The sequence below is a fragment of the Porites lutea genome, chromosome 6, assembly GCF_958299795.1.
Source record: "Porites lutea chromosome 6, jaPorLute2.1, whole genome shotgun sequence".
NCBI classification, from domain to species: Eukaryota; Metazoa; Cnidaria; class Anthozoa; order Scleractinia; family Poritidae; genus Porites; species Porites lutea.
The window spans coordinates 27,466,875-27,492,931 of NC_133206.1; the positions used below are offsets into that span (position 1 = coordinate 27,466,875).

At 39.6% G+C, this 26,057-nt stretch overlaps 1 protein-coding gene, 1 long non-coding RNA gene and 4 other non-coding genes across 6 annotated transcripts; 4 read left to right on the top strand and 2 right to left on the bottom strand.

Annotated features, from left to right (window-relative positions):
* Window positions 1–9,430: 9,430 nt before the first annotated feature.
* Window positions 9,431–17,476, bottom strand: LOC140940761 (CD151 antigen-like). Its single transcript, XM_073389724.1, has 7 exons — window positions 17,228–17,476; window positions 14,385–14,576; window positions 14,023–14,097; window positions 12,723–12,818; window positions 11,588–11,743; window positions 10,495–10,578; window positions 9,431–9,570 (listed from the first exon to the last, which is right to left on the bottom strand). The coding sequence occupies exons 1-7, from the start codon at window positions 17,345–17,347 to the stop codon at window positions 9,517–9,519; spliced, it is 777 nt and encodes a 258-aa protein (XP_073245825.1). The 5' UTR covers window positions 17,348–17,476; the 3' UTR covers window positions 9,431–9,516.
* Window positions 17,477–19,678: 2,202 nt separating this feature from the next.
* Window positions 19,679–19,750, top strand: Trnah-gug (transfer RNA histidin (anticodon GUG)). The gene has a single exon. It is a non-coding gene; the product is annotated as a tRNA-His (tRNA).
* Window positions 19,751–20,144: 394 nt separating this feature from the next.
* Trnah-gug (transfer RNA histidin (anticodon GUG)) lies at window positions 20,145–20,216 on the top strand. Its single transcript has one exon. It is a non-coding gene; the product is annotated as a tRNA-His (tRNA).
* A 543-nt stretch (window positions 20,217–20,759) lies between these two features.
* On the top strand, window positions 20,760–20,831 carry Trnah-gug (transfer RNA histidin (anticodon GUG)). The gene has a single exon. It is a non-coding gene; the product is annotated as a tRNA-His (tRNA).
* Window positions 20,832–24,264: 3,433 nt separating this feature from the next.
* Window positions 24,265–25,796, top strand: LOC140940213 (uncharacterized). Its single transcript, XR_012166309.1, has 3 exons — window positions 24,265–24,335; window positions 24,933–25,022; window positions 25,684–25,796. It is a non-coding gene; the product is annotated as an uncharacterized lncRNA (long non-coding RNA).
* A 143-nt stretch (window positions 25,797–25,939) lies between these two features.
* Trnah-gug (transfer RNA histidin (anticodon GUG)) lies at window positions 25,940–26,011 on the bottom strand. The gene has a single exon. It is a non-coding gene; the product is annotated as a tRNA-His (tRNA).
* Window positions 26,012–26,057: the final 46 nt, after the last annotated feature.

Below are 26,057 nucleotides of genomic sequence, written 5' to 3' on the forward strand. Positions count from 1 at the left end.
GATCAGTTGTACGATGATTCGGTAAAAAACCTATTTGAGCTTCATGCAATATGTCTTGATCGATTACAAAATTTTTCAGTCTGGTATTAAGTACTGAGGTGAAAAGCTTTCCGAGACAACTATTTATACATATACCTCTATAATTTCCCGGGTCTTGCTTGTTTCCAGATTTATAAATAGGGGTTATTATTCCTTCGCACCAAGAGCTAGGGTAAAAACCACTTTGGAGTATAAGGTTAAATAATTTTTGGAGTGCGGTTTTCAAGAATTGTACGCTGGCTTTCAACATTTCATTACGAATTTTGTCAGGTCCCGGAGCTTTCCTTGACTTAAGTGATTTGACCGTAGTTTCTATTTCATTAATTGAAATAGGGCTATCTAAGTAGTTGTGAATGTTTTTCGTTTCTTCTAAACTGGAAATGTCTTCCTTTAAGGAAACAGGATCTGTATAAAAAGAAGGGGGGTCTGAAACCGAATGTAAGCGTTTAAAATGGCTAAATAGACTGTCAGCTGGAATATCGTTTTTGTTAGAGGGGGAGCGTTGTTTTTCTTTTAAAGATTTGAGGTAAGTCCAGAATTTCTGACTGTCTTTGTTTTGTATGAGGTCCTCAACTTGAGAATCTAGTAATTTTGCTTTTTTGTGTTTAACCAATTTCTTAAAGTTTTTACGCATGCTGTGATAGTCGTGTCTGAGACTTTCATCATAAGGTTTTTTATGTTTCTTGTTAGATAGTCCCCTTAAATTTTTCCTTAAAAGGGCACAGTCCTTATCAAACCATAATTTATGCTTTTTTGGTTTCTTTTGTGTACAAGCTAATCTGAGAGAACAGGCGCATATATCATTTAAAATGTTTGTAAAATGTTCCGTAGCAGAATCAATGCCTTCACTGTCCATGGCAAAATTAGTATTTTCAAATAGATTTAATCGTGAGAGGAATTTATCTTGTTTTAAGATATTAAGAAAGTGTTCTCTTGAAGTTTCATTCCAGATGAATTGTTTAGGAAGATCAAATGCTTTTGCTTGCGGAGGAGTATTTGTTTGAGGGGAAATTGATGGGGAAATATTCAGCCAACAGATAAGTTGAGAGTGATCCGAGAAAATTGTTGGTTCTTTAACAATAAAATTTTCCGTCAAGCTTAATATTTCATGACTAACAACGAAGTAGTCTACGGTGCTGATTCCTTTTGGAGAATGATAAGTAATGTTACCAAAGGAGTCTCCTGTCGTCCTCCCATTTACGATTCGTAAGTCACATGACTTGCAAATGTCTAGTAGTGATTTACCGTGTTCATTTATATGGGTGTCGTAATTTCTCCTTTTTCTTAGGTTGCGCTTAGGAAAGAGGTTATCGCCGGGTATATGATTATTTTGATCAATGTCAACGAAATCTAGAGCAGAGCCTGTTCTAGCATTGAAATCACCTGTCAACATAATAAAGCCTTCTGCACTATAATAAGCAATGTGGTTTTCGAGATCATCAAAAATGTCAGGGTTAAAATAGGGCGAGTCCCGAGGGGGCACGTAAATGGCACATAAAAATATATCCTGATCTATAGCAAAATAGTTTTTATCAATTTTGCACCACAAAAAATTAGTATGATATGAGATTAATTGGATGCCTTTCTTGAAGGTAGTTCTAAAACCAAGAGCAATTCCACCTGAAGATCTGCCATTTTTCTTTCGATGATGTTTTTTACTGGGGTTTGTGAAAAATTCATAACCCGGCAAAGAAATTTCATCTGACCTCCAAGTTTCAGTCAATACAATTATATCACAATGATTGAAAAAATGTAAAAAATCACTATTTGATAATTTGTTACCCATAAAGAAATTTTCGGATAAACCATTCACATTCCAACTAGTTATAGATAAAACGCTAGATCTAAGAGAGGACATATTCTATAACTACCACTCAACTAAGGAATAGCAGTAAAAAACAACTCAAATGAAGTAAGATAAAGTAATGGATGAAAATCAAAATAGGAAAAGGATATAGGGTATCATTGATGACGTGTAGATTCATAAAGTCTCAAGAGTTCCATAACAGTGTTAATATTTATTGATTGGGGTTTCATTCCAGCTTGGGTGGTTGTTTCTGGAGGGGGCATCCTCGCCATTTCAGCATAAGACGGTTGTGGTACTGATTGTGTTACTGGTTGTGGTTGTGGAACTGATTGTGGTATTACTGATTGAGCAGTGGATTGGTGAATAGGTGGAAGTGACGGGTAGTTGACTTGGTGGGGAAGACGATTTGCATTGGTCATGAGAGGTCCTAGGCCACGAGAATTCTGAAAGGTCGTAAGAGGGGATCGCATAAGTGGGGGAATCAGTTTGTCTGTTGATCCAATGCTTTTTCTTGGAAGTCTTAATCTGTTGAATATGACATCTTTCAGGTTAGTTACCAATGCACCGATTTTGCGCCTTTTGAGATGTTTATTATCGTGCAGGTAGTCTTCTGGAATATTTTCGTTGTTCACGAGATGAACATTTGGGTATGGAGCGCAAACCGTGCCAAGTTTGGAATTTAAGTCAGATCTGCGTTGATCCGTTGCATCTCGACGCTTGAGAAGGGAGGAGATTAGCACTTTAGAAGACGGGTACTTTTGGGAGGCGATTTCAACCATGGTCTCGAATTGAGTAAGACAGGAGTCGAGTGAAGATCGTTCGATATCGTTTGTTCCAACATGTATGATAAGATGACTTGGCCGACCAAGAAAGGATTCAGTAAGTGTTTTTGTTACTGAAGAGAGTGTTGGACAAAACATTTGCCGTGTTTTTTTGTCAGGAATGAACCTAGCAGTGTCGATATATTTTCCATTTGAATCAATTAGGATAACAACATCATCATTGATAGCGCCCTCAGGTGGGTTTTCCTCAGAGGGGGTTGTATTGTTATCATCAGAAGAAATCTGGGAATGGTCATTGACAGACACATTTGGGGAAGGCGGCGAATCGCTGGTGCTCTGATTGGAAGAGGTTTCTTGAAGGGCAGCAAAGGTGTTGGAAATTATGACATCATCAGGGAAAGTTAAAGTGTTATCACAACAAAAAACGGCCGCTTTCAATTTTTTTTTTAATTCGTAGCAGCGAGTTAAGCGAAGACGGTTCATACCATTTTCTATATACTTTGTCCTAATAACGGAGAATTATATCTTCGGGGATTTACGAATTCAAGGTAGACAGTCTATCTCGTATTAAATTCTCATAACCAGGGGAAATTAGATCCAGCTTAGTCGCACGTGACTTCGGTCAGCTTCGATCAGAAACCGTGGGTATTTGCCATTTGAAGGCGGTTTGCGCAAATAGTCGAAGGAAAGCAAATCATTGCAGTAAGAGTTTCTAGCTAGGTATTTTACAGACATAACGATCAACGGAAATTCAAAATTAGCGATGGCGTATTGGAAAGAGATGCTGTTGGTTTACTTTATAGCTTTCCACAGAATTTCAGCGGAAGGCAAGCGGAAAGAAGGTAAAACTATAGGTATATACGTATGTAAACTTTAATGATCTGTCTTTTTTCGCTTTCGTTGTAACTTACATAATTTATGAATCGAAAGGGAAAAGGAGAGAAAATGGATAACTTTATCGAAAGGATCACATTAAGTTGGAAAGAGCTGCAAAGCTCGGACATGAACTTCCATTGACAACTCTGTCATCAAATTTTTGAAAATGACATTTGGAGACGGTCAGTTTTGATCGTAGCAATCCGCAATGCGTCCCTGCAAGCAGCTTATTCGGATGCCTTCGTTGTCACTGTTCTCAGTTTATAAGTGAACTATTTTATTTTGGCAACACAAGGCGAGGGAAAAGACATATATACAGTGCACATGAATACGTAAACTGCGGTGAATCAAACGTGAATCAAGACCTACCTCGCTTTTGCTTTGTGAAATTTAAAACTTCTAAGCCGGGGCGTAGGTCAAGATTTTTAATGGCGTGATCCCAAATACACACGTAATCAGCCACGAATTGAAGCAAACAGAACAGGCCCTCTCTCGTTGTTCTGTCACAAACATCACTTATTAACAGAAGGCTAAAGCAGTTTAGAGCACTAGTAGTCCCTCATAGCGATCGCGTGCGTGAAAATATTCACCCACGGGGAAGGAAGCCCTAAGGAAATGTTGGACTACTCCCCGGGGACTACTCATAGGCCATTTTCGACCTTTTCGACACCATCCGGACGAGTACTGGCAAACGCGTGAGAAATTACAGTGTTTGTATTAGAATCTAATGTCGAATAATTTCCGTAAAACGGCTGTTCTGGAAAAAAAAAAGAACATATGATTTGTAAACTAAAGCTTTACTCCTAACGATTCTATTGAATGAAAAAAATTGAAGGGCATTACATGCAGCTACAAGCGCTAGGGCCCCCTTTTAAAATTTCGGCTATACATTTGTCTCTGAAAAATTTATCTTCCTGCCGACTAGAATTTGCCGGGAAAAATTGCAGACAAATATATGGAAAATCTAAAGCAAGCGTCTGGAGAAATTTAAGCAAAGTAACTGCCCTGAAAATTTGTCAGTAAAATCCTTTGCTGTGTAGCTTATAATTGAGTTTACAATTCATATATTTTTTTTCAGAACAGCCGTTTTACGGAAATTATTTGACGTTAGATTCTCATACAAACACTGTAACTTCTCACGCGTTTGCCTACTCGTTAAGATGGCGTCGAAAACCGTGACAAGATCTTTTATGTAAAAGTGGAGTGTACTAGTGTTATCATGGGAGCTATAATCGTGGACGAAGACCGTGTTATCAAGAAATTCCTGTTATCAAATACCATTTTCAGTAAAGGATCTGGCTTCATGGCAACCGCCAGGGACGGGTAGGAGAGGACTCTGGGAACGTGGTTGGTTCCATATCGAGAGAGAAATTGTCAGATGTGTGACCTGGGTGTCAGAAGTTTTTTCTCGCGCGCAGCGAAGCCGCGAGAAAAAACCTTACGCGTGGATCATTTTTTAAGACATTCTCGACCCCAGAGCTATTCTGCGCATGACGGTCAAGGAGGGAAGAGCTCTGGGGAACCCTGGAACAAGATTGTCTCCGACTGGTTTTAGCAAAAAAACAGTAAGAGTGTGTCTGATTGGTCCATTCAAGTTCCCACGAGAGCGGTTATCGAACGTGTGGCATGTCTGCATGTGAGTGGGTTTTCCCCTAAAAATGTTGAAGTAAACACGCCCGGACAATTCTTGATTTCAGCGATTCCAAAACAACATTTAGGCGACTAATTAGGCAGAATACCGGATTCCTCAACTTTCAAATAAAATACATATCGAAAATTGACCAAGAAAAAGATTTGAATGTGAAAAAAAAGATTTAAATACATCGACATCTTTGCCAGCTAACATTTAAGAAGCATGACACATAACTGATTTTTCTTCACATCGAAAATTGACCATCGACCATTTTTCTTCATATCGAAAATTCGACATATCGAAAATTGACCAAGAAAAAGATTTGAATGTGAAAAATAAGATTTAAATACACCGACATCTTTGCCAGCTAACATTTAAGAAGCATGACACATAACTGATTTTTCTTCGACTTCCTCGTTATCGTATTCACACGAAGTAGCCGTGGGAAATTGTCCTGGGCAGATTAAAGGGACTGGTTCACGATAATGCGCATGTGTGAGTTCTGACAGTAGCTGATTGTTTTTCAACCAATCGGAAGCGAGTTAAATGCACGCAAGTAAATTTACAAAATTCAAATTAATTGTTCGCGACGCGAGAGTATTTCCGGGCATTTGGTTTGATTTTATTTATCCCCATAATTCAAGTTTATTCTTTGCTACTCCTCAGATATATGTTGCAACCGATAAGAATAAAATTTACAGCCCTGTCCTGCTTTGAAACAAACATTTACCAACGTGTATTTTTACGAGGTCGTATCCACGCTAACAAAGCGGTCACCGATCGGCAAACAAAATTTGTAAACAAACATCTTATTACTGTTCTCTCAGTTCGCCTTATATAAACCCGCAAATACCTACAAATAGCGCTTGACCGGTGACAAAAGCACACAACATATGAGTATAAAGATTATCCTTAATTGAGCATAAATTTCAATTGCTTATCAGCAAATGAACAAATTCATTCGCATTGCATCGGGTCAGTGTTCCGCAAAACAAATGTTATCGAGTAGCACACATAAAGAAACTAGATTATAAACAGAATATTCAGGCAATAATTTATTTTAAAAACATCAAGTCTTAGACATATACGATGGTAAAGCAAAGATACAAGGAACATTTCAAGTGTACCAGATCGGTGAAGATCGCGCGGCCTGTTGCGGTATAACTACAGGTCGGAGTCAAAAATCAAATCAACGTTGAACGAAATCATGCCTTTAACCACTTTCCAAGTGTCCTGTATTCTTTTCGTAGGCCACACACTACTCCTTGAACCATACCAGATCGATAGGCTAAACATCTCTATCTCCAAAGACTCTTGAGAACGTCCTGTTGCCGGACGGCCACGATGCTCTTTTAAACCTCATGATCAAAACATTATTTTTTGCGTCTTCTTAAAACGTAACCAGTCAAACGACACAACCACACGTTAATCACCACAAACGAAGTATAACTAGACCAGCCAAAGCGACGGATGTCCGAATAAAACGTAGGATTTTCAAAGATTGTACCGGTAATGGCGATTTCGAATTTAGTGTTGACCCAACAAATTTATTCTGAAGAGAAAAACGGCGCGCATGCGCATTATCGTGAACCAGTCCCTTTAAGAATTCCGATTCTCTCATCATTTTTCCTTTGGAACTTGAGACAGTGACTGAATGTGAGGAATGTGAAAGTGATTCCAACGATGATAATGGAAGTATTTTTGCCGGCAAAGCCATTGACGAAGAGTCTCGGAGATGTCGAGGAACCTCCGCTAGATTTCAACAAAACGTGACGGCTTAAAATAGCAAGCAAAGCAGTTGATGAAAACGACATTGACCTCTTTCTCTCGAACTGAAAAAGGCAACAACTTTAGTTGCATTTCTCTTCTATGTTTCTAGGGTACATTTTGTGCAATTTTTTTTATGTATCACTATGTTGAATCTTTTTGCTAATTTTAGCGATATCAGAGTATTAATGTTGGAAATGCTTGGCGCCTAAATTGGTGAAACGCCACGTTTTCGAGTTACAGTCTTAAACATATGATGTAAATTGCTGACAACAGCTACTGTAAATCATTTGTAAATATTTTGTAACTTAAAATTCCAATGTACCTCTTACCTTATTACCGGAATTTAACGCTGCATGCTTGAAATTAGGGTTTTCGAAATAAGTTGGTATTTTTTTGATCGCGAATGAACGAATGAAGGTAGTAACGCCATTGCTTATTTTCAAATCAGAAGGTCTGGTTATGAGTCAGTTTATCATGGGATAAACAACACGAGACCCAAACAGTCAGAAAGAGCACATTGAAATTAGCGACATTCTCAAGTTTGGTGTTTATCGGGCCTATATTGAACGAGATACAGCCATTGGGTAACCTTTCAAAATAGATTATCACGGCGAGCCTATGGCCAAGCTAAGCTTGGAACTAGTTAATTCTCCTCAGTCACACACACGTACTTGCGAGAGGAAAGTGCCTTCGTATATCTTTGCACTTGCCTTACAGTCCATAGTATGTTTCATTTGGTGATGTTACCCATAGTGGTTGCCTTGCGTATAAGTTAGTTATGTACCCACCCGCCAACCCCTGGGGCAATAGTATGCTACACAGCCGTTTTTAGCGTCGACACGCAACGCTCCTTAGTGAGGAGGAGCGTTGCGTGACGACACTAAAAACGGCTGTATAGCAGACTACTGGGGCAAGAACACGCTCCGAATTGGCTGAATAATATGCACTTCATGTATTTGTATCTTTCAGAAAGTGCAAAAAAGCTGTACTGCTTAAAGTGTCAGTCGAAAATTTCTTGGGATGACTGTGACAAGTCAAGCGTGCAAGTAGCTTGTTCAAACGATCACGTCTGCCTTAAATTAACAGCGCATAGGTGGGAGATGACTAATGGAACAAAGACAGGTCGTGTTCTTCCTCTTTATGCAAGGTATTGCTCCCTACCAGAGGGTTGCTCTACAAAACAATGCGAAGATATAAGCTGGAATTGCCAGATAGTCTGCTGCAACCAACACATGTGTAATGCAAGCAATTCCATTTGGTTAACCAAGATACTCTTTGTTGCTGTCCAGGGCTTAGCGATTCACAAGATGTCAACTGTATATTGAATAGGAAACTCGTAAAGTATGCATTTACGGGGGGACGGGGGTGGTGGTAAACAGTGGTGGATCAAGGGCTCAGGGCCCCCACCTTATTTTGAGACCAAACTGAGACCCGCAAAGGGCCAAGAAAAATGGATTTGAAACCGGTCCCCCTCTTATCTCAGAAAGGCGGGGAAAGGGTTCGCTTACTAAAGATCAGAATCCGCCACTGGTATTAAAAGGAAAACCATCATCCATACTTTGATATGTAAACAATTTATTATGTATAATGTCATCTTACTATTTACAGTTTCTGTTTGTAATCAAACCACCGTAGAAAAGTGTTGATAATGGCGGTAAATTGAGAGAGCGTTTTATAAAATTTCGCGATACGGTAGTTTTGCTTACGTAAATTCCACAAAAGTAAGTAACCATAATAAGTGTGGTTAACTTGGGAGTGTATCGTGTAGTAAGTAGTTTGTGTTCTGGTATTGGATACTCTTTTATATAGCTGTCATGTTTTCGCCTAATGGAAAAAGTCGAATTTTTGCTTCTAAATGATTTGACTAAATTGTAAGTTAAAGCGTTTTATCTCGTAACTATAGCAACCGAATGCCACTAAGGTAAAGGGACTGTAGGTCATATATGGCTAAGGGGGGATGACCGGTGTTTAAAGAGTGTCACGTTACCTTGACTCTCTATAAACCGAACACCTCCATGGGCACTTACTGCAGGTACTTAAACCCTTTAAGAGACTGGTCATGAGAATTACGGACATGGTCACACAAGATGAATGTGCTTGATATTTTCTCAACTTCTCCCCACTACTTCTGTAGGAAATAAATAGGGGCAGCAAATAAGAATTCAAATTTTGATCTTAGGGTTTAAAGGGTTAATGAACAGGCACCAAGGAGAAGAGGCTTTGCCTCGAAGACGCTTTGAGAAAAAGCAAGAATTCTTTGGGAGGGGGGCTTTGCGCTAGTTCATCCTGGTTAAGTTATAATAAAACATACCAAATAAGGATTCTAGAGATTAGATTTAAGGCAGAATCCGTTTATAAATCCCGATATCATTATATCTGGATTTTGACTCTTTCGGAGAAAACGAGACTTGCTTTTTCCATTAACGGTATCTCTTGGCAACACGCAAACAATAGTAGCTACCAAAATTTAAAGCAAACACTGTATGCGTAAGATAGGTACAAGATTAAACATATTGTAACTTGATATTGTATCTGTCTTGGAAACGTTCGCCAACTCTAAAGCTGTTCATGATCAGGAACACTGAGTTATAAAGAGGCTTGGGATGCACTCAGTAGTACTTCACTAACTTCACCATAAATGAGGAAAGAATGATTCCTAGCAGCTATGAGGAAAGAAAAAAAACGTGAGTGCAACGGAAACGCTCCTCAAATGACCGTTGGTGACAACAAATAGGCCCTTAATTTGTCCAGGAATTGTTGAGCGTGCGAAATGTGTGAGCGCGCGTGAAAATCACCACGCACGAAGAGAACCGGGGCGCTGAGGAAGGAGAGATTTCTCTCTTCCCTGCGCGTGTCACTTTCCATGCGGCTGGCGATTTTCACCCGCGCTCTCGTATTTCGAGCTACTATCCCTGAGGGAGAAAAATAAATGGGGGTTAAATCGTAGTCTACTTGCGTCCGACCATACTTAGATCGTAGAGACATTGTGAATTCTAAGAAGGGAACGACTACGAGAACGATGATTATTATCTCAATATTTATTAGTATGCGCACGTAACCCGGCTTTATTTTGGCGGGAAAACGTGATATCTGTCGTTATTCTACAACGGGTTTTGGCAAAAATGTCGTGGTAACGGAACAAGTTATAAAATGCCAGAAGTTATCATTTTCTGATCGGGAGAGGGCTTAACCTCCTTCAATAAAATTTCGGTGTAAACTGTTTTAATGAACAAATATAAGTAAAAAATATGAAGCTTTCCTGGATGTCTATTTTTGTGGAATAAGTGAAACAAAAAAACTTTAAGTCAAATCTTCTCAAAAGATTTTCTACTGTCTATGGCCTTACAGGGAAGTACCGTGGCGAACTTCAAAGCGAAGCATAAATTAGATGTCTGCTCCCAGTCAAGAAAACACTCTCGAAAAGAAACGCGTGGAACAGCCAAAGTGGTGCGCCGAAAACAAAAAACAGTTCTATAAAAAACGCGATCAGGGGTGCGCCCTTCAGACGCAATAATTATTTATCCACAGCCATATTGTCATGCGTTGATCTGAAAGCTTTTCCATGAAGTTTTCAGTTTTTTACTTACTTGAAAAGCACTTAGAAGTATTGCTATCAATCCCAAAATAAACACATTTCTGCGGAAATACTCGCTTAGCTGTGAAATGCATCCCTGCAGAACAAAATATGAATACATTATTAAGTTATGATAGAAATGTGATGGCGAATTTTCATCTAGGTGAATAAATGAGAAAGAAGTTAAATCAGTCAGTGACACTGGCGGCTCAGAGGAAAAATCCGAGAACTCCCGACAGAGCCGAACCGATGACCTTCTGGTTACTATTATTAGGTAATAAAGAAAGCCCGTTACTATATGTTATCTAGGACAAATTAAAGAAACAACGTTTTTGGGAAACTGCCCACCTACCCCTCCCCCAAGCCAAAATTTGCTTTAAGTGTTAAGTAAGTTTTAATATTAACTTAAGGGAGGGATAGGTGGTCATTTTCTCAGAAACCGGGGTTGCGTTCGATTGGGAAATCCGCATTTCGGATTTTGCAAGCGAATGCCTCAGGGTGGATTTCAATCAAGACATCCAAATCCGGATTTTATGGATTTCCTTTTTTATCGTTCGATTGGGAAATCCGCAGAAGGATTTGCAAAACTATTCTCGTAAACAGCGGTCTTCTTTTTACTAATTATGCGTGCGCGTGCAAGACCGCTATTCTTTAGGGCAGTTTTTCAAATCCTTTTTCGGATTTCTCAATCGAACGGTTAAAAGGAAATCCAAAAGCGTATATCTCAGCGATGAAATCCGGTTTCAATTTTTACATTCGATTGCAAATCCGAAATCTGAATTTTCAAACCTAATTCCAGATTTCCCAATCGAACGCACCCCTGAATTGATCCAAAACGTCTTGGTCACGTTAGATGACAAAATAAAAGAGATCACTTGAAAAGGACTGCAAAAAGATAGCTAAAACCGTTTACTTTATTAGTGAAAACATCTTTAATTTAGTACAAGTTAAGCACCAGTGATGATGATGATGACGATGATGATGATGATGATGATTATCATATGAAATTATGATTATCATTTGAAATGACAATGATAGTGATGATGATGATGATTATCATCATCATCACTATCATTGTCATTTCAAATGTAACGACAAACCCTAACCTTGCGGTAAATGTTGGATGGGTGATCTCTCCTCCCGCATGCTGGTGTTATTGTCTTGCAGCACGAGTTCGGAACGGACAAATTCTCATTTTCTGGCATCTGTTTCCACGAAGTGGTGTTCCAAGATGCATATGAAAAACCGCCGCAGCATTTCAGCTACAAGAAGAACGTTAACAGGACACAACATGCTATGAGAGAAAATTGCTCCCATGTGAACAAGGCATGTATCAGAATACTACTGGACCTCAGGCGAACCCAAAATTAACGGTGAACAAAGGAGAGGCTAGTATTTTACATTCCTCAACCCTTGGTCGTCTAAGGGGTGGGGTTGAAGCAATACCCAAGATTGCTTTTTTAATTGATTTTTTTGTGTGAAAGGTTTGAACCCAGGAGTCATCATGATTATGGTCCGAGTGAACGTAGTCGTGAATAGGACTGTTGTTGTTGACAGTGAGTACGTTTTCTACCGCACAGGTTGTCGAAACGTCAGTCTCTGTCAACAACAACAGTCCTATTCAGGACTACGTTCATCACGACTCGGACGATCATACTCAAACTACTTATGATTTTTTTTAACGATTTCGAGTCAGAACCTTTCTTCTGATGACCTTCGGTTGCTATGGACATGGAAATGATGCCCCCTTTATACCGTCTTGATAACATGAATTTAAGCCACCTTTCGAAAAGATGTGTTTTTTTTTTTTCAAACACTTTTTTCAACCTCGTCCCCAGGGCTTTTCCCTTAAAAAATGGGTAGGGCGCCCACCCATTTTTTAAGGGAAAAGCCCTGGGGACGAGGTTGACACTTTTTTGTATGCAAAACAGCACTTAAGCATTAATTTTTTCTTAATAGCATATTTTAGACCTTCCCTTTAGGCACAAAAATGCTTCGGTTCCAAGCCATCAGAGAGGTCTTATCTGGCAGCAAGATTAGTGGCTATTTCGAATTACGCCATTGTTCCCATCATGTAAAGCTCAACACAGTATGTCTTCAAGAAATTTTGTCTCGCCATAACATTAAACCACAGAGAAAACCCCCTTCCTCCCTGCTTGTACCATGGAGAGAAGTTCACCAGGTCACTCACCCGATCCATCCTAAGTTAACACCTCGCAGGTCATGATTTTCTGGACTTACATTTTGGTGTAAACTGTCAAAGGATTTGGTGACGTCATCTGATGAACCGTATTCATTCATTCTGGTCAATGCCGTTTTATCCAGTTCTTCCTCAATCTAGTTTTAAAAGGAATATAATTGAAGAGAACGGAATATAACATTTTGTTTAATTATTGGGCAAACCGAGTACTTCGGCCTGTCGGCTTCCAGATGATTCCAGCCTTTTGATTATTCTTACACATAAAACGCCTTCTCCTTGGCCATGCCAACACTATTACGTTTTCCATCGGAAACGTTCCTATTTGGTGTTAACAAGACAAATTAAACGGTCTTTCCTATTTCAGAGTAAAACTGGCGACCAGAACAGCAGACAATAAAGGGAGGCTGCTTCTGGCGCGGAGAGACATAGTGTGAATGAGTTTGAAACAAAACAAAATTAAATTAAACCAAGGATAAAATTGGACCACGATATCTGTAATAATAGCCTGCGAAAACAGCGGTTTCCACTCGCTCTTCGCCGCTAGGGACGTTTCGCGAGGAGGAAAGTCTGCGACCCAGCTACAGAAATTCCATACTGATGACGTAAAATCTGTCCGGAATCCGGTCATAAGCGCTGATTGGACGATGGAGTAGTTACATTGTTGTAGCTATTGTTTACGAATGACCGACAAAAGACAAAAGGCCACAAAGGTCAAATGTAAACGCGGGGAATCCATAACAAAAAAGTCAATATTTGTGGAAAATATTCTTCTGTAGAAGAGGCATTTGAGTTTTGCTGGAGCTCGTTCACAGATGAACACAATTTTTTACCAAAATCAGGACCAGGAGAAACGTAAATTAATTGAACAAATTTGCATTTGGAACCCCATGACTACTGGATTTATTATGTAAACATTGATTTACGTCATCAGTATGGGATTTCTGTCGCTGAGTCGCAGACGTTCTTCCTTGCAAAACGTCCCCAGCGGTGAGGTGCGAGGAGAAACGGCTGTTTTCGCAGGATAGCAATAGTGCAGCCTCTCCTCCCTCCCCCCAACTAATATCTCCTCTCCCCTACCCCCTATCTTCCACTTCAGATCCTTAGGAACGTACATAAAGTGAAATCTTTTCACTCCCAGCCTCTTCTCAGACGTTTTTTCTTTAATTCCCCGCGCTGTTGCTGGTAAGGTGTTCGCGTGAAGTTGGGTTACGCGCATGCATGAGACAGTAAGAAGATGACCTCACAACGCATGTGAAGTTTTGATTGTATTTTTAAACTGGAAACCGTCGTTTAAGCAAACAGAACACCACAGCGCATGAGCAAGTGTGAGCCAATCCTTACCTGATCTCTGTGTAAAAAAGCCACAATTCCGACTGCACATTCGATGAAAAAGATAAGCGTTAGCAGGATCAAAAACTGCAACATAATTTAAAAACGATTAAAAGAAATGAAGCTTATAAACGTTTTAATCCCAAAGGACAGCTATCACCGTTTGACCCTCATCAGATGGGGCCGCACATGGTGGTTCCAGATCGCCTTCATTTGCTCGAATGAAAGCTTACAGGGATAAATAGATCATAATTTGTAATTGTAGACCATCTTCGAAGTATAGCCATTTTATGCGCGCAAGGATTGATGGGATGGATCAAAGCAATGTCACGTGGTATATACTGATTATGAGGCAAACAACTTTCTGTACTTACTGAGGTCAGGAAGTATCTGTGCTCTTTGACGATTCCATAGCAACCACAGACTGAGACAATTATGATAAGTCCTCCTGTTCCAATCATAAGTCCAACGATAATAAGGAACCAAGAACTTCCCAAAAGTACATTGTACTCACTTTCGAATAGTAGCGTCCAGGTTCCTATTATCACCAGCGCTATTCCACTTAGCTGAAAAAGACAAATGCTACTTTACTGCAGACCCGTTTCTCAAAGAAGTAATATGGACCTTTTGCTCGAAGACTTAATTACTTGAGGTGTAATCATATTTGGCCACAGGTTCTCGGTCACTAAAGGTATCTTTTGCGCTTGCGTTGTGTTCCGCTGCGTTGCGACATTGCGACAGGCTCATAAATTCGAATTGTTTCCGAATCGTTCCCAATAGCAGCTGAGTATGCAGTGAAAGCAAGATGTAGATAATTAAAAAACGCTATGCAAGTTTTAAGTGTACCTTTAGGAACCTTTGGCCAGTTCGAGGACGTCGAAGAAGACAACAAGGACGAGATTTAATTTTAATTTTTTTTCGCGCGTTCTCAAAAAAATGGACACTCCGGAAACATTTTTTCCATCGGAAAAGTTAGCAAGGTTATTTTTATTGAAGGAATTTAAGCCCTCTCCCGAACGGAAAATGATGAAACTTCTAACATTTATAAACTTGTTTCCGCCACTACACGCCATTCTCACTAAAACCCGTAATAGAATGACGATGGCTATCGCGTTTTCCCTCCAAAATGATACTGATTCATAAGCGCTCAATACATAACTTGTATTGAGAAAATATCGCCCTAGTTCTCGATTAACAGGGACTAAGAATCTTAGGGCCAGTTATTGAGTCAACTGAAAATTAAAGGGAACATCTATTATGTCAGAAACCCGTAATACCGCATAAATACCGTTTTGGTCGTTTGAAAGTCGACAAAACGCGAAGCTATTGCATGCAAATGAACTATCACAATCAATAATTGTTCGAAACTGCAACAGAACAATGCTGCTATACCACTCTCTTAATTTCATGCGCTTGTGATTGGTGGTCCATTTATGATGAACAGAGGGATAAACACTATGTTTAAGTTTGGTACAAGTGTGTAATGACTCTTATTATTCAACAACTAGATAAAAGCTAATTAAATATCCGCTTTTCGGCAACACCGCTAACAGTTCAATAACACAAAGAATGGAGGTTTCATTACGCCTGCGCTGAGTTGACGCAAGACCTCGGGAAACATCCAGATTTCATAGCGGTAAATTGTGGGAGACCATATGGTAGCTTAAGCTTCGTCCCTAACACCACAAATTGTTTTGGTGGATGATTGTGTGATCGTCTCTTCGCAGGGACGTCTCGGTGTCTAGAAGTTTTCAGAGTAGCTTCATTATCCCATCTTTAGATCAGATCGTCAAGGGTGCGTAAGAACATAAAAACCGCGGGGAATTTACTGACCCCAGCCCAAGGAGCTCGGTAGGGGGAAGTGGGTAAAGTTTTCTTATTCTTTTTTTTTCGCTCTTCTCGCTCGTTCTCGCACGCTCTCTTCTCTAACGTGCTCGCAAAATTCGACGAGTGTGTAAGTTGGGAAAGTGGCGCGGAAGGTCATCTAATTATCAATCGAATTAAGTGTCTCTAGTCTCACGGATTATTTGTTTACACCCATTATATTAGTCTCTGCGTTGCTCTCCCATAGCCTGCGTAGCTGGCGGGACTAGCAGGCAAATGCTGTAGTTTTTTGGCGGCGTAACCGCGTGTGGCATGCAAAAGGTGCCTATCTGACGGCTCTTGACTAGTGTTTTCACCAGTCGCGTATTACGCGTGCCACTTTTACCCGAGGCCAAAATTACTGTTCAAGGTGGTTGTATGTTCGGCTACAGGGTGAGTTTGTTGCCACGGAAAGCACTTCACAGTTGTGACAGAAAAACAATATAAGTTTTCCGGTTTCGTCTTTCCTGATTTAATTAACAAGTGAGTCACTTATTAATAACCGACAACGAACGAAAATAGCATTTGCAACATGATCGTGACAGGTTTCTAGTTGCGGCATGTTGTTGTTCATGTTGCACGTGAGAGCGATACTACGATCACGCAACAGCATGACATCTGTGCGAAATAACACAGTTCTATTTTATATTTCATATGTTTTGATTTTCAAGAACACACAGAAAAATAAGATGATCAAACTGGAATTAGCTAAGCTATCTTTGATGTGTTTCTATCCGATTACATTGATTAAATATTTACGGAGAATATTCCTGATTCGAGTCATCATCTTATTATCGTATGTTTTCTTTTTATGTTGATACCTTTAAAATGTCTAGAGGGAGATCAGGTACGCGTCGGCCGTTTGATGAAAAAGCGATTTATTGATGAATCAACAGAAAATAATAGACAAATGCAACCTCTGGGTGCCAATGATTAACAAATATGAAAAACCGAAATATTATTAGTTGTCTTCCAAAATTGGTTAAAACTATAAATAACAAATTTTATATTTTTTTTTCTCAGGAGCCTTTTACCCTGGTCCTGTTTTGTTATAAATCATTAGACGAAGAACATTTGATTGATTCACATGTCACATAATAATTGGTTGTTCCGTATTATCAGGTATGAAAATATACAACATAACCAATTACTATATATCACCCACGTCAGGGGTAGCTTTTTAAGTTGGAATAAGACTCAAGAGATCCTTAACTAACTCTAGCATTTTTGTTAATAAAATGGGCAGTTTCTTATCGACATTCTTGAGATGGTTCCAATCAATTATCGTAGAATGGTGCTCAAATCATGGTGAATTAAAGTCGTGTTTGCTTATGTACATACGTGTAATTCTTACCCAATAAAAAAAGGTGAACATGTGCATTGGAACTTTCAGACATCTCACACTACAACATCTTCTTGTTTTCTTCTTCTTTAGTGATAGGTTTCTCCATTCAGAATAGTCTGCGGGCACCATGATGGCTCGGAAACGAAAATAACAGTCAAAGGCGTTGGAGAGATTCCCGGGATTACATGGAACGAGTCGTGACACTGTTCAACTAACAGAATGTAACAAGACCCCCGATGGGTGATTTTCAAGACTTTGGATTCAAGCTATTTGGGAGAAAACAGACTTGATTCCTAACTAACAATACTGCAAAAGAAATGACGTTATAATTGTCTCCATGCGAGGGATATTTACTAAAAGAAGTAAACTAAATATCCCAAAGGAAACCGATTCGACTCACTTTAGAGCAGTTTTTCCTTACTTTTTTGACAAAACCGATGCAAGATAGGTTTAAGACTATCATTGATCAAGGTGTAAATTCCCACTACCACTGAACATAGTTCATGACACACAATATACACAAGCTATAGTCATCATTTGAAGTGGTATGATACTCCATAATCCTATAAAATAAGAGAGATAACATGTCTCCAAAACAGTATATGGTTTCCGGAATGTAGGCTATTGTAGCGATGCGGCTTCCTTTGTCTGCTAACCTCGTCTATACTTTGTCTGAATAGCCAGTATCATCAGCCATACCCGTACCAAGGGTTCATATGGCCAGAAGAACAGAGAGAATTGAACCCATCAACGTAAGGGTCTAATTTATCGTTACCGACATAACCTCAGCCCGTCCTCTTCGCATGTACAGATCAGCGAAATATTTGTTTCTCAAATTCTCGAAATAATTCAGAAGAACTGTATTGCACCCCGACAGAGCAGTTGAATTGAAGATGTTTATCAACGACGCCAACCTGGCATGCAGGCAGGTAGGTCAAGGTTTTTATTTTTGTGGTTTACAAGAAGCCTTGTTTTGGTAGGCCATGCGTGCCTTAGACTGCAAAAGAGTCCGTATTTTTGCGTATTTAGGTAAGCGCGAGCAGTCCAACAAAAGGTCTGGAACGAGGCTGAAAACGGAAAGTGAGACTGGGTACGGGTGTGTGAGGCTGCGCGCGTAAGACTCTTAAGCCACGCTTTACCGATTTTTTTACTGATTTTGAGAAAAAAACCCGACTGTTTTGCAGTCTATACCTGCCTGCTAACGAAGACGTAATTCCGACAGTCGCTTCTCTCCACCAGAATAGAGAGGAGCGACGATCGAAAATGTGTCTGAGGGGAGGGGGGGGCACTGATACAGGCTAGACGTTTCGCTCGTTCCCGGCTCTAGCCTGTTCCAGGCGCTCAGATCGTGGGGACGGCGCAAAGAGCCGCACTCCACTATCCGAACGCCTGGAACAGGCTATTCCGGCTCTAGCAGGCGGCCGGCAGCGTACGGAGAAGCGGCTGTATTCGCAGGCTTCGAAAATCTTAGACGGCTGTGTGCGTCCAAAAACTTAAATTCCTCCTTGTTCGTAATATCAGTGCTTTGCAAAACCGAGTGGTCATTGGAATTACGGACATGATCACACAAGATGAATTTGCTTGATATTTTATCAACTTCTGCCCGCTACTCAGTGTTGGAAATGAATAGGGGCAACACATGAGGATTCAAATTTTGATTTAGGGTTTAAAGGGTTAATTAAACAGACTCGACTCCTCATCTCCATACGCTATGTTGCGTTACACTTTTTTTTCTCTATAAGAATTAGAATATCGAGGCTGAAATTTAATTTTGCAAAATCTTATTATGATAAGAATAAGCCCGAGGCTGAAAAGGATATAACTTTATGTGTTGAAAATCTGTTAATGCAATACAATTATGTGTTTTCAACTTAACCTTGAAATCATTTCTTTCTCTCAAAGGCAAAACTAGCCACCAAAAGAAAAACAAGGTACCATGGCCATTAACTGTAATTTATACCCCAATACATATATTTTTAGCCTAAAATCGGTAGGAAAATAAGAATATTATATTCTGCCCGGACCGGAAAAACAACATTCTTATAAGATAAAAGAGTGTATCACATAAGCACATACGGTAACTGTATAATTTACACTAATCGTCCTTATCGCGGAAATGGAAACGCGCAAAATGTTCAGCACAGTGTTCATCACTCTCTAAGCCTTATTGCAAAGCCTATAATTAGTAAATGATCGTGGTTGTGATCAGTTATCAAAAACATTTCAAGATCGTGAAGCCTTTTCATTTTCGACCCAAACCCGCCATTTTCCTTAAGGTTAGACACCCTTGATTAGAGAAGAATTCATCCAAGACCGATTAGTAACAAGAGCTTCCACTTAGAGGCTTGATGGTCGAATGATAGCAAATCTCCACCCAACCCCTCCCCCTCCATTCCCTGCCCGAGGACGAGAGGTAACTTCTTTCAAATTTGTTAAATCTTAACCTGGCACATATCGTTCGCCGTGATCGTCTAGTGGTTAGGACACTGCGTTGTGGCCGCAGTAACCCAGGTTCAAATCCTGGTCACGGCACTTTTCTTTCTTTTTTGTTTTTCTTCTTCTTTTCTTTATTTGTTTAGGATTCTATTTATGACAATAGAATCAAAAACGTTTCCATAAATTAAGGTACGAAGAGGCAAAGGCTAAGTTCTTTTTACTATTTCAACTTACTGGAAGAAAGAGATCATCTCAACCATAGCAGAAAGGTGCGCGATCCAGACAAACAAGCCAGATATACAGCACTAATAATAACATGACAAAAATTATACTTCAAATCTTTTCCTACCGGCCATTAGGAGTACAGACTTCACTATTTTGAGCTTTATGGGAATCTTTCTACCTTCAGTATCTATTCTCTCAGCAGGTAAATGACGGGTGGTCATTTCTGAAAATAAAACCAATGAATTTCTATCTCAATTCCATCGTCGCCGTGATCGTCTAGTGGTTAGGACACTGCGTTGTGGCCGCAGTAACCCAGGTTCAAATCCTGGTCACGGCACTTTTTTTCCGTTTCTATTTGTTTTTTTAATTTTATTTTCCTTTTAATATGTATTTTTACTTAGGATATCCTCTTGTGACAATGGAACTATAGACTTTTCTATTAAAGGTGCAAAAAGGCGAGTACTTTTTATTTCTTATTGCTTAGTATCTGAAAACAATATCAAATGGAGGGAAAGGGTTGCTACGGGGCAGGTTCAGGTACAGGTCCACGATTGCACGTGACGTCACGGCGACCATGTTGCTGGTGAAGCAGCAAAAATTATGCTGAAAATATCATTAGCAAGAATGCCACTATTTTGAGCAGTGGTAAGAATAATGGGAACCTGCCTGTATATATATATCTATCTTCAGTAACAGTTTTTAAATATTTCTACGGGTGTTTCCATTTCAAAGTGCTATATTATTGGCACAAAAATTAAAAAGAAAAACGACTTTACAATTTGACGGCGATGCGATTTCTTAGTGTTAGCTCTCAGCAGGTAAATGACGGGTGGTCTTTGCTGAAAAGTAAAAACCAATAAATTTCTATCTCAATTCCATCGCCGTGATCGTCTAGTGGTTAGGACACTGCGTTGTGGCCGCAGTAACCCAGGTTCAAATCCTGGTCACGGCACGGTGTTGTTCTTTTTTTATGTTCTGTATCGACTAAAATTGCCTTATCATAAACAAAGGACTTTCTCTTTTGCCATAAATGAGAACATTACAAAATGGTTAGTTTCGGACCGTCCAAGGATGTCCAAGGAGCCACAAATCCAACGCCGAGTCCAAGACAAATATGTCCTTGTTTCATTTCACTTCATAGAGCGATTTTCGTATGACCTTGAAGTGAAAACGCGCGAACAAAACAAAAACAACAAACGAACGGAAATAAAGCGATTTGATTGGTTTATCGAACGGATACAAACGCGCGTGGCTTTTGGTTGGTTAAGCGAACGCTCGGCTGAAAAAACGTCATGCCCAAAGAACTTTCTAGAAATTGCTTTGACGTCATACTGCAGCGCGATTGGTCAATCGAACAATGCCTTCTCCATTTTAGGGTTTTCTTTGGCGGGAAAACGAAGAGTCCATTTTTTGTTCTTTTCATCCATTGGCTGATAAAATAAATAAAAATAATAAAAGATGACCATAGTTTAGTTCTCCTTAACAATGACTGTTAGTAGCGAAGCGCGCGCAGCGGAGCACCATTAGTAAGAAAACCTGGTTACGTACGTTCACCCCGGTTCCTGTAATAAGTTGGCCAAGGTGAAATCTTGTATTTCAAGCACCCCGCGAGTTTCGGCGGTAAATCACATGGCCACCCGGACTCTTAAAGGAAAACAAAAACAACAAAGCCGATTCTTTCTTTCAACTAAATTTTAATATCTACGTTAAAGTGGAAACTTGAGAAAGAGCCAGAGCGAGGAATAAAAAAGCAACGGGGTCCAATTTCTTTGGAAGAAAAACGTTAAAATTTTTTAGCGGTGGTGAGAAAATGAGGAATGCTAGCGGCCAGTAAGGTGAAAATGAAAAACGTGAACAGGAACACATACACACAACATCCATAAAACTTGTAACTAGGAAGTTTCTGGAAGTCTCACGTTGTTGTCGTGCAAACAACGACAAAGAAATGTACGAGCAATGTACGTACAATGTACGTGCATATTTTTTTTTTGGCCAGTGAGACCTATTCTTGTTGTTTTTTACCGTTGTCGTTGTCTCCACTGAATCTTCAGCATTACACGATTTCATATTTTGTTTTAGTAGACTACAAATACAGAGGAGAGCTTCGCTTTATTGAACCCTGGATAAATCTATATATTATTATTACAATGTACACCTGTAACCACCTGAAGTGCTGAAACGAAAATGAATATAAAATAATGTAGGTCAACAAATTAAACTTTCCTCTGCTGATAGCATATTTGCAGTTAAGCCCGGCAGGGAATTTCTCATATTTTCTAAACATTATGAAGGACTTCGAACGAGCCAATTTCTAATTACTGTGTTTTTAATTTCCCGGTAATGAAAAATTGCAACGCGAGTTTGTTAAGTATCACCCAAAAACGTAGACCAAAACAGCGTTTCGTGAACATTTCATTCTATGATGGTCAGTTTTAATACAGTAACGTCAAATATCAAATCAAATAAGGGGAAACTACTAAAATCGAAATGGCAAGCACGAATACAATTGTTAATAAGAAGTTCGCTATGTAATTATTAATTTCCAACTGAATGTTTTCACAATAATGCATTATAGAAATAAAAAGGAAAGTTGAATACATTGAATGAATAGGTTCATGTAGATCTCAGACAGTTATTTTCATTAGTTTATATTGCTTCCAGCGTGTTTGATTTAGCTAGCCCTGGGTTAATGGAGTTTGCATTGCAACGCAACAGCTGCTCGGACGAGTGAAAAATTTGAGTACTGAGAAAAAGGACTGATCAGCAGCTGATCATGAACCTGTGGCCAAACTTGTTTGTGGGAAGATGCCTCAACAAGTGTATCCAGAACGCGAGCTAGAGGAAAGCCGAAAAGACAGGAGCGAGCTTAATTTAAGCAATAACAGAGACCAGCAGACGAGAAACGAACTTTCCGAACAGCTATCGCAAACCTTCGGTCCAACTTTGTTCGTAATGAAGCTAGCAGGAGATTTCTTTGGCGAAACAACTTTGACCGAGCCGCGAGACTTGAATTCGAACTGGGGAAACTCGGCTTACTGCATTTCGCGTTTCTACAGCTCGTTTGTTGTTTTAGCCGAGTGGTTGCTGGTTGTTTTGGGGCTGATAACTCTTTTTTACCAAGGTTTGGCGTCCATGAATGTTTTCCTATTCTTGTTAATCCCAATTACTTATTATATTCAGTGTGCTTCCAACGCCACTATTTGTTCCGTGGTACTGCCACTCGTGAAAAGAAAAAATACCCGATTTTCCCAGTTTATCTCTGGCGCCATGATGACCACAACTGATCTCGATGGAGTGAAACGCAAAACTCTGCAAGGTTTAGTGACTGCATGTTTTGTTGCTGTGATGAATTTTGTTTGTATCGCCCTCTTTTCACTCTATAATGGCGGCATAATCTCTAGATACAAACCGTGGAATGGTCACTCAGCAGTGAGAGTAATCGAGCTCGCACCCGCGATATACGGTTCCTTTTCCTGGAGTCTACCAGTGCAGCTGTACTGTGCAACGTGCTTGGTTCTGGAAAGAATGTTTGAAACGTTAAAAAAGAAAATTGAATCCAGTCTCGGTACTGAACGCCCTTTGACCATTGCCTTTGTGCGCCAAGAGCATATGCGACTGTGCAAGCTTCTTCAGATGGCTGACAGGGTGTTTTCACCTATCTTGTTTGTAACGGTCATACTGTATATACCTCTGATCTGCGTCAATTTATACCAGCTCATCCAGTCAACCAAAAATTGGTCCAGCGAAGCGGGAAAGGTTTCGTTTATTGTTTACCTTTGTTGGAGTATATCTCTAGCATCTATACTGGGAGTGCTGTGCCTATTTGGAAGTCGAGTAAACGAGAAGGTATATATGATATATAATAGTGAGAGTGAGGCGGATTCAGGATTTTTCTTAAGCGGGGGTGCACCACTAAGGACCTACCATTTCTATGGAGTGTAACATAAACTCTTCAATCTCGTCTCATGTTTCACTTCAACACCAATAAACTACAAAGCGTTTTTTTTTTTTTTTGCAGAATACCAGTTGTATTAGAAAGCCGTAGGTCATCTCAGGGGCGGGGGTGGGGTGAGCACCCCCTGCACCCTCCCCCCCCCCCCAGATCCGCCCCTGGAGAGCTGCATGTAGAAATGTATTTGTTTGAGTTGCGATTGTTAATTTAGTGTTGAAAGAAGCGAAGTATTTGCTACAATAGTACATTCAATTGCGTAACAATCTTACAGCAAATTAGAGTAACTGTACCAAAACCAAAAGCTAATCGTGCTTGCATGCCGTGGTACCTATTTTATTCATTTAATATATATTTCATTTTAATTAAAACTGCTCGAGTCAATAAGAGAAAGTTAAGAATTTGCTTTTAATCAAAAACTATATATTCTTATTTTAGGCTCACAGTTTTTATGAAACATTACAAATGTGCCAAGTTTCTGCAAAGGTCGTCGAAGACAACTCAGAAGTGAGTACATATATCTTTTTTACAGAATTTTTTATGGACGTTTTTAACATAAGTTTCCAGGGTGCTTAAGTTTGGAATGATATAAGTGATGACATCAAGCCATTCCTCTCTCTCAAACGCTTTAAGAAAAAGCTTAAGTCAATTCTTATTGATAAATTTTAATCATAATGTCAGTTCCTGATGATAAATGGCTGATAACATCTGGACTCGAACTGTAGGTGCTTTAGCAATTTGTACCTTATTCTTTAAGCAGTAATTGGTGCTAATGAGTACGTTGAGTTCGAGCACTGCGGTTTAATCGGGCCTTAACTAACACTTTATCCTGCTTCATCCAAGATATGCAATTCCAAAAACATCTTTAAAAAATGTTTAATACTTTGCAGTGAAACCACTGGCCTGAGGCTTGTGGACCCACTTGAGCTTTGAACGTGTTGACGTTATTTCTACTGTGGTCGATAAGAGTATAGACCATGCCGGAAAATTGCTGTCGATTTGTTAATTGGAGTGTGCACAGAGTTTCAAAAGAGAGACTAACGTCATGCATAACTGACATTAACAAAATAAGCGATCTTTTCATAACTTTTTCTTTGTCCACAGTTGATGCTGTTCCTTGCGCATGTGCAGGGCGATGGTATTGGCTTCTCCGCGGGTGGACTGGCGGTGATCAATAAATCTTTCTTTCTCACGGTATGACACCAAATAACTCTTATCTATCTGGGAAGTCTGCTACGGGAATTTAATGGTTTTAAAACGCGACTCAAGTTTAGTTAGTCTGGTGTAGCATGCAAAGGGTTATTCAGGGTGACTTGCATGGGAAAGTTTCAAAATACAGTATCAAAATTACAGCTGATACCCCAGGACAAATTAAGAGCATTAGCTAAGATACCATGTACCCATCCTTAATGAGATCTCATTTTGTTACCATCAGCGATATGTAAAATGTAAAGGAAACTCCTCCGTCTAAGAAGTCTAAGAAAACAGCCAGGTGACGAGTTAAGTGACTGAGCTCAAGATTCTGATGTTCATATAACAAAAATACATGTAACCCTAACATTAATATACAACATTAAATTTGCTCCAAAAATAATTTACATCCAGTAAACTAAACTCACACGAAAGTTAAAAAATTGAGGAGGGAAGAAAGACTGAAGAAAGGGGAAAATAAAGTAAAAGGAAGAAAGGGAGAAAAATTCTTGATCTGATTTGAATTTTAGCTGCAGTGTCAATTGCCACGCATCCATTTGAACTTATGTTCCTGCAGTGAGTCAGGTCTAAGCGTATTTGTGACTGACCGTGTTTCCATACTAGCCTCACGAACTAATAACCTTTAACTTTTACTTTGTTTCAGCTTGTTGGAATAATCGCGTCCTATTTTGCCGTGCTTCTTACCTTACCATCCTGAGGGAAGCGGGAACTACAGAGGCTTCATCAGTTAAAAGTGTTCGAAAGACATTGCTAGGCTTCATACTAAAGCCGTTCATAATATTGCTTCATTTTTGCATTATAAAGGAGGCTGAAATCTTAAATAGGAGCACACACTGATACTGGACGGTTTGACTTAATATTATACTTTTCATATTGTGAGAAATACAAAAGGACGTTAGTGCCGTGACCAGGATTTGAACCTGGGTTACTGCGGCCACAACGCAGTGTCCTAACCTCTAGACGATCACGGCGAGGATAGAAATGTGTAGAAATTCATTGGTTTTAAATTTTCATTTG

What these genes read in the sequence shown, in the direction of transcription:
- LOC140940761 (XM_073389724.1), bottom strand. Translation starts at nt 17,347, where the DNA reads ATGGTGCCCGCAGACTATTCTGAATGGAGAAACCTATCACTAAAGAAG. An exon ending in CTTTTTTACACAGAGATCAG is followed by an intron (nt 12,819 to 14,022) that starts GTAAGGATTGGC and finishes TTTTAAAACTAG; the next exon opens with ATTGAGGAAGAACTGGATAA. An exon ending in TTGACAGTTTACACCAAAAT is followed by an intron (nt 11,744 to 12,722) that starts GTAAGTCCAGAA and finishes TTCTTCTTGTAG; the next exon opens with CTGAAATGCTGCGGCGGTTT.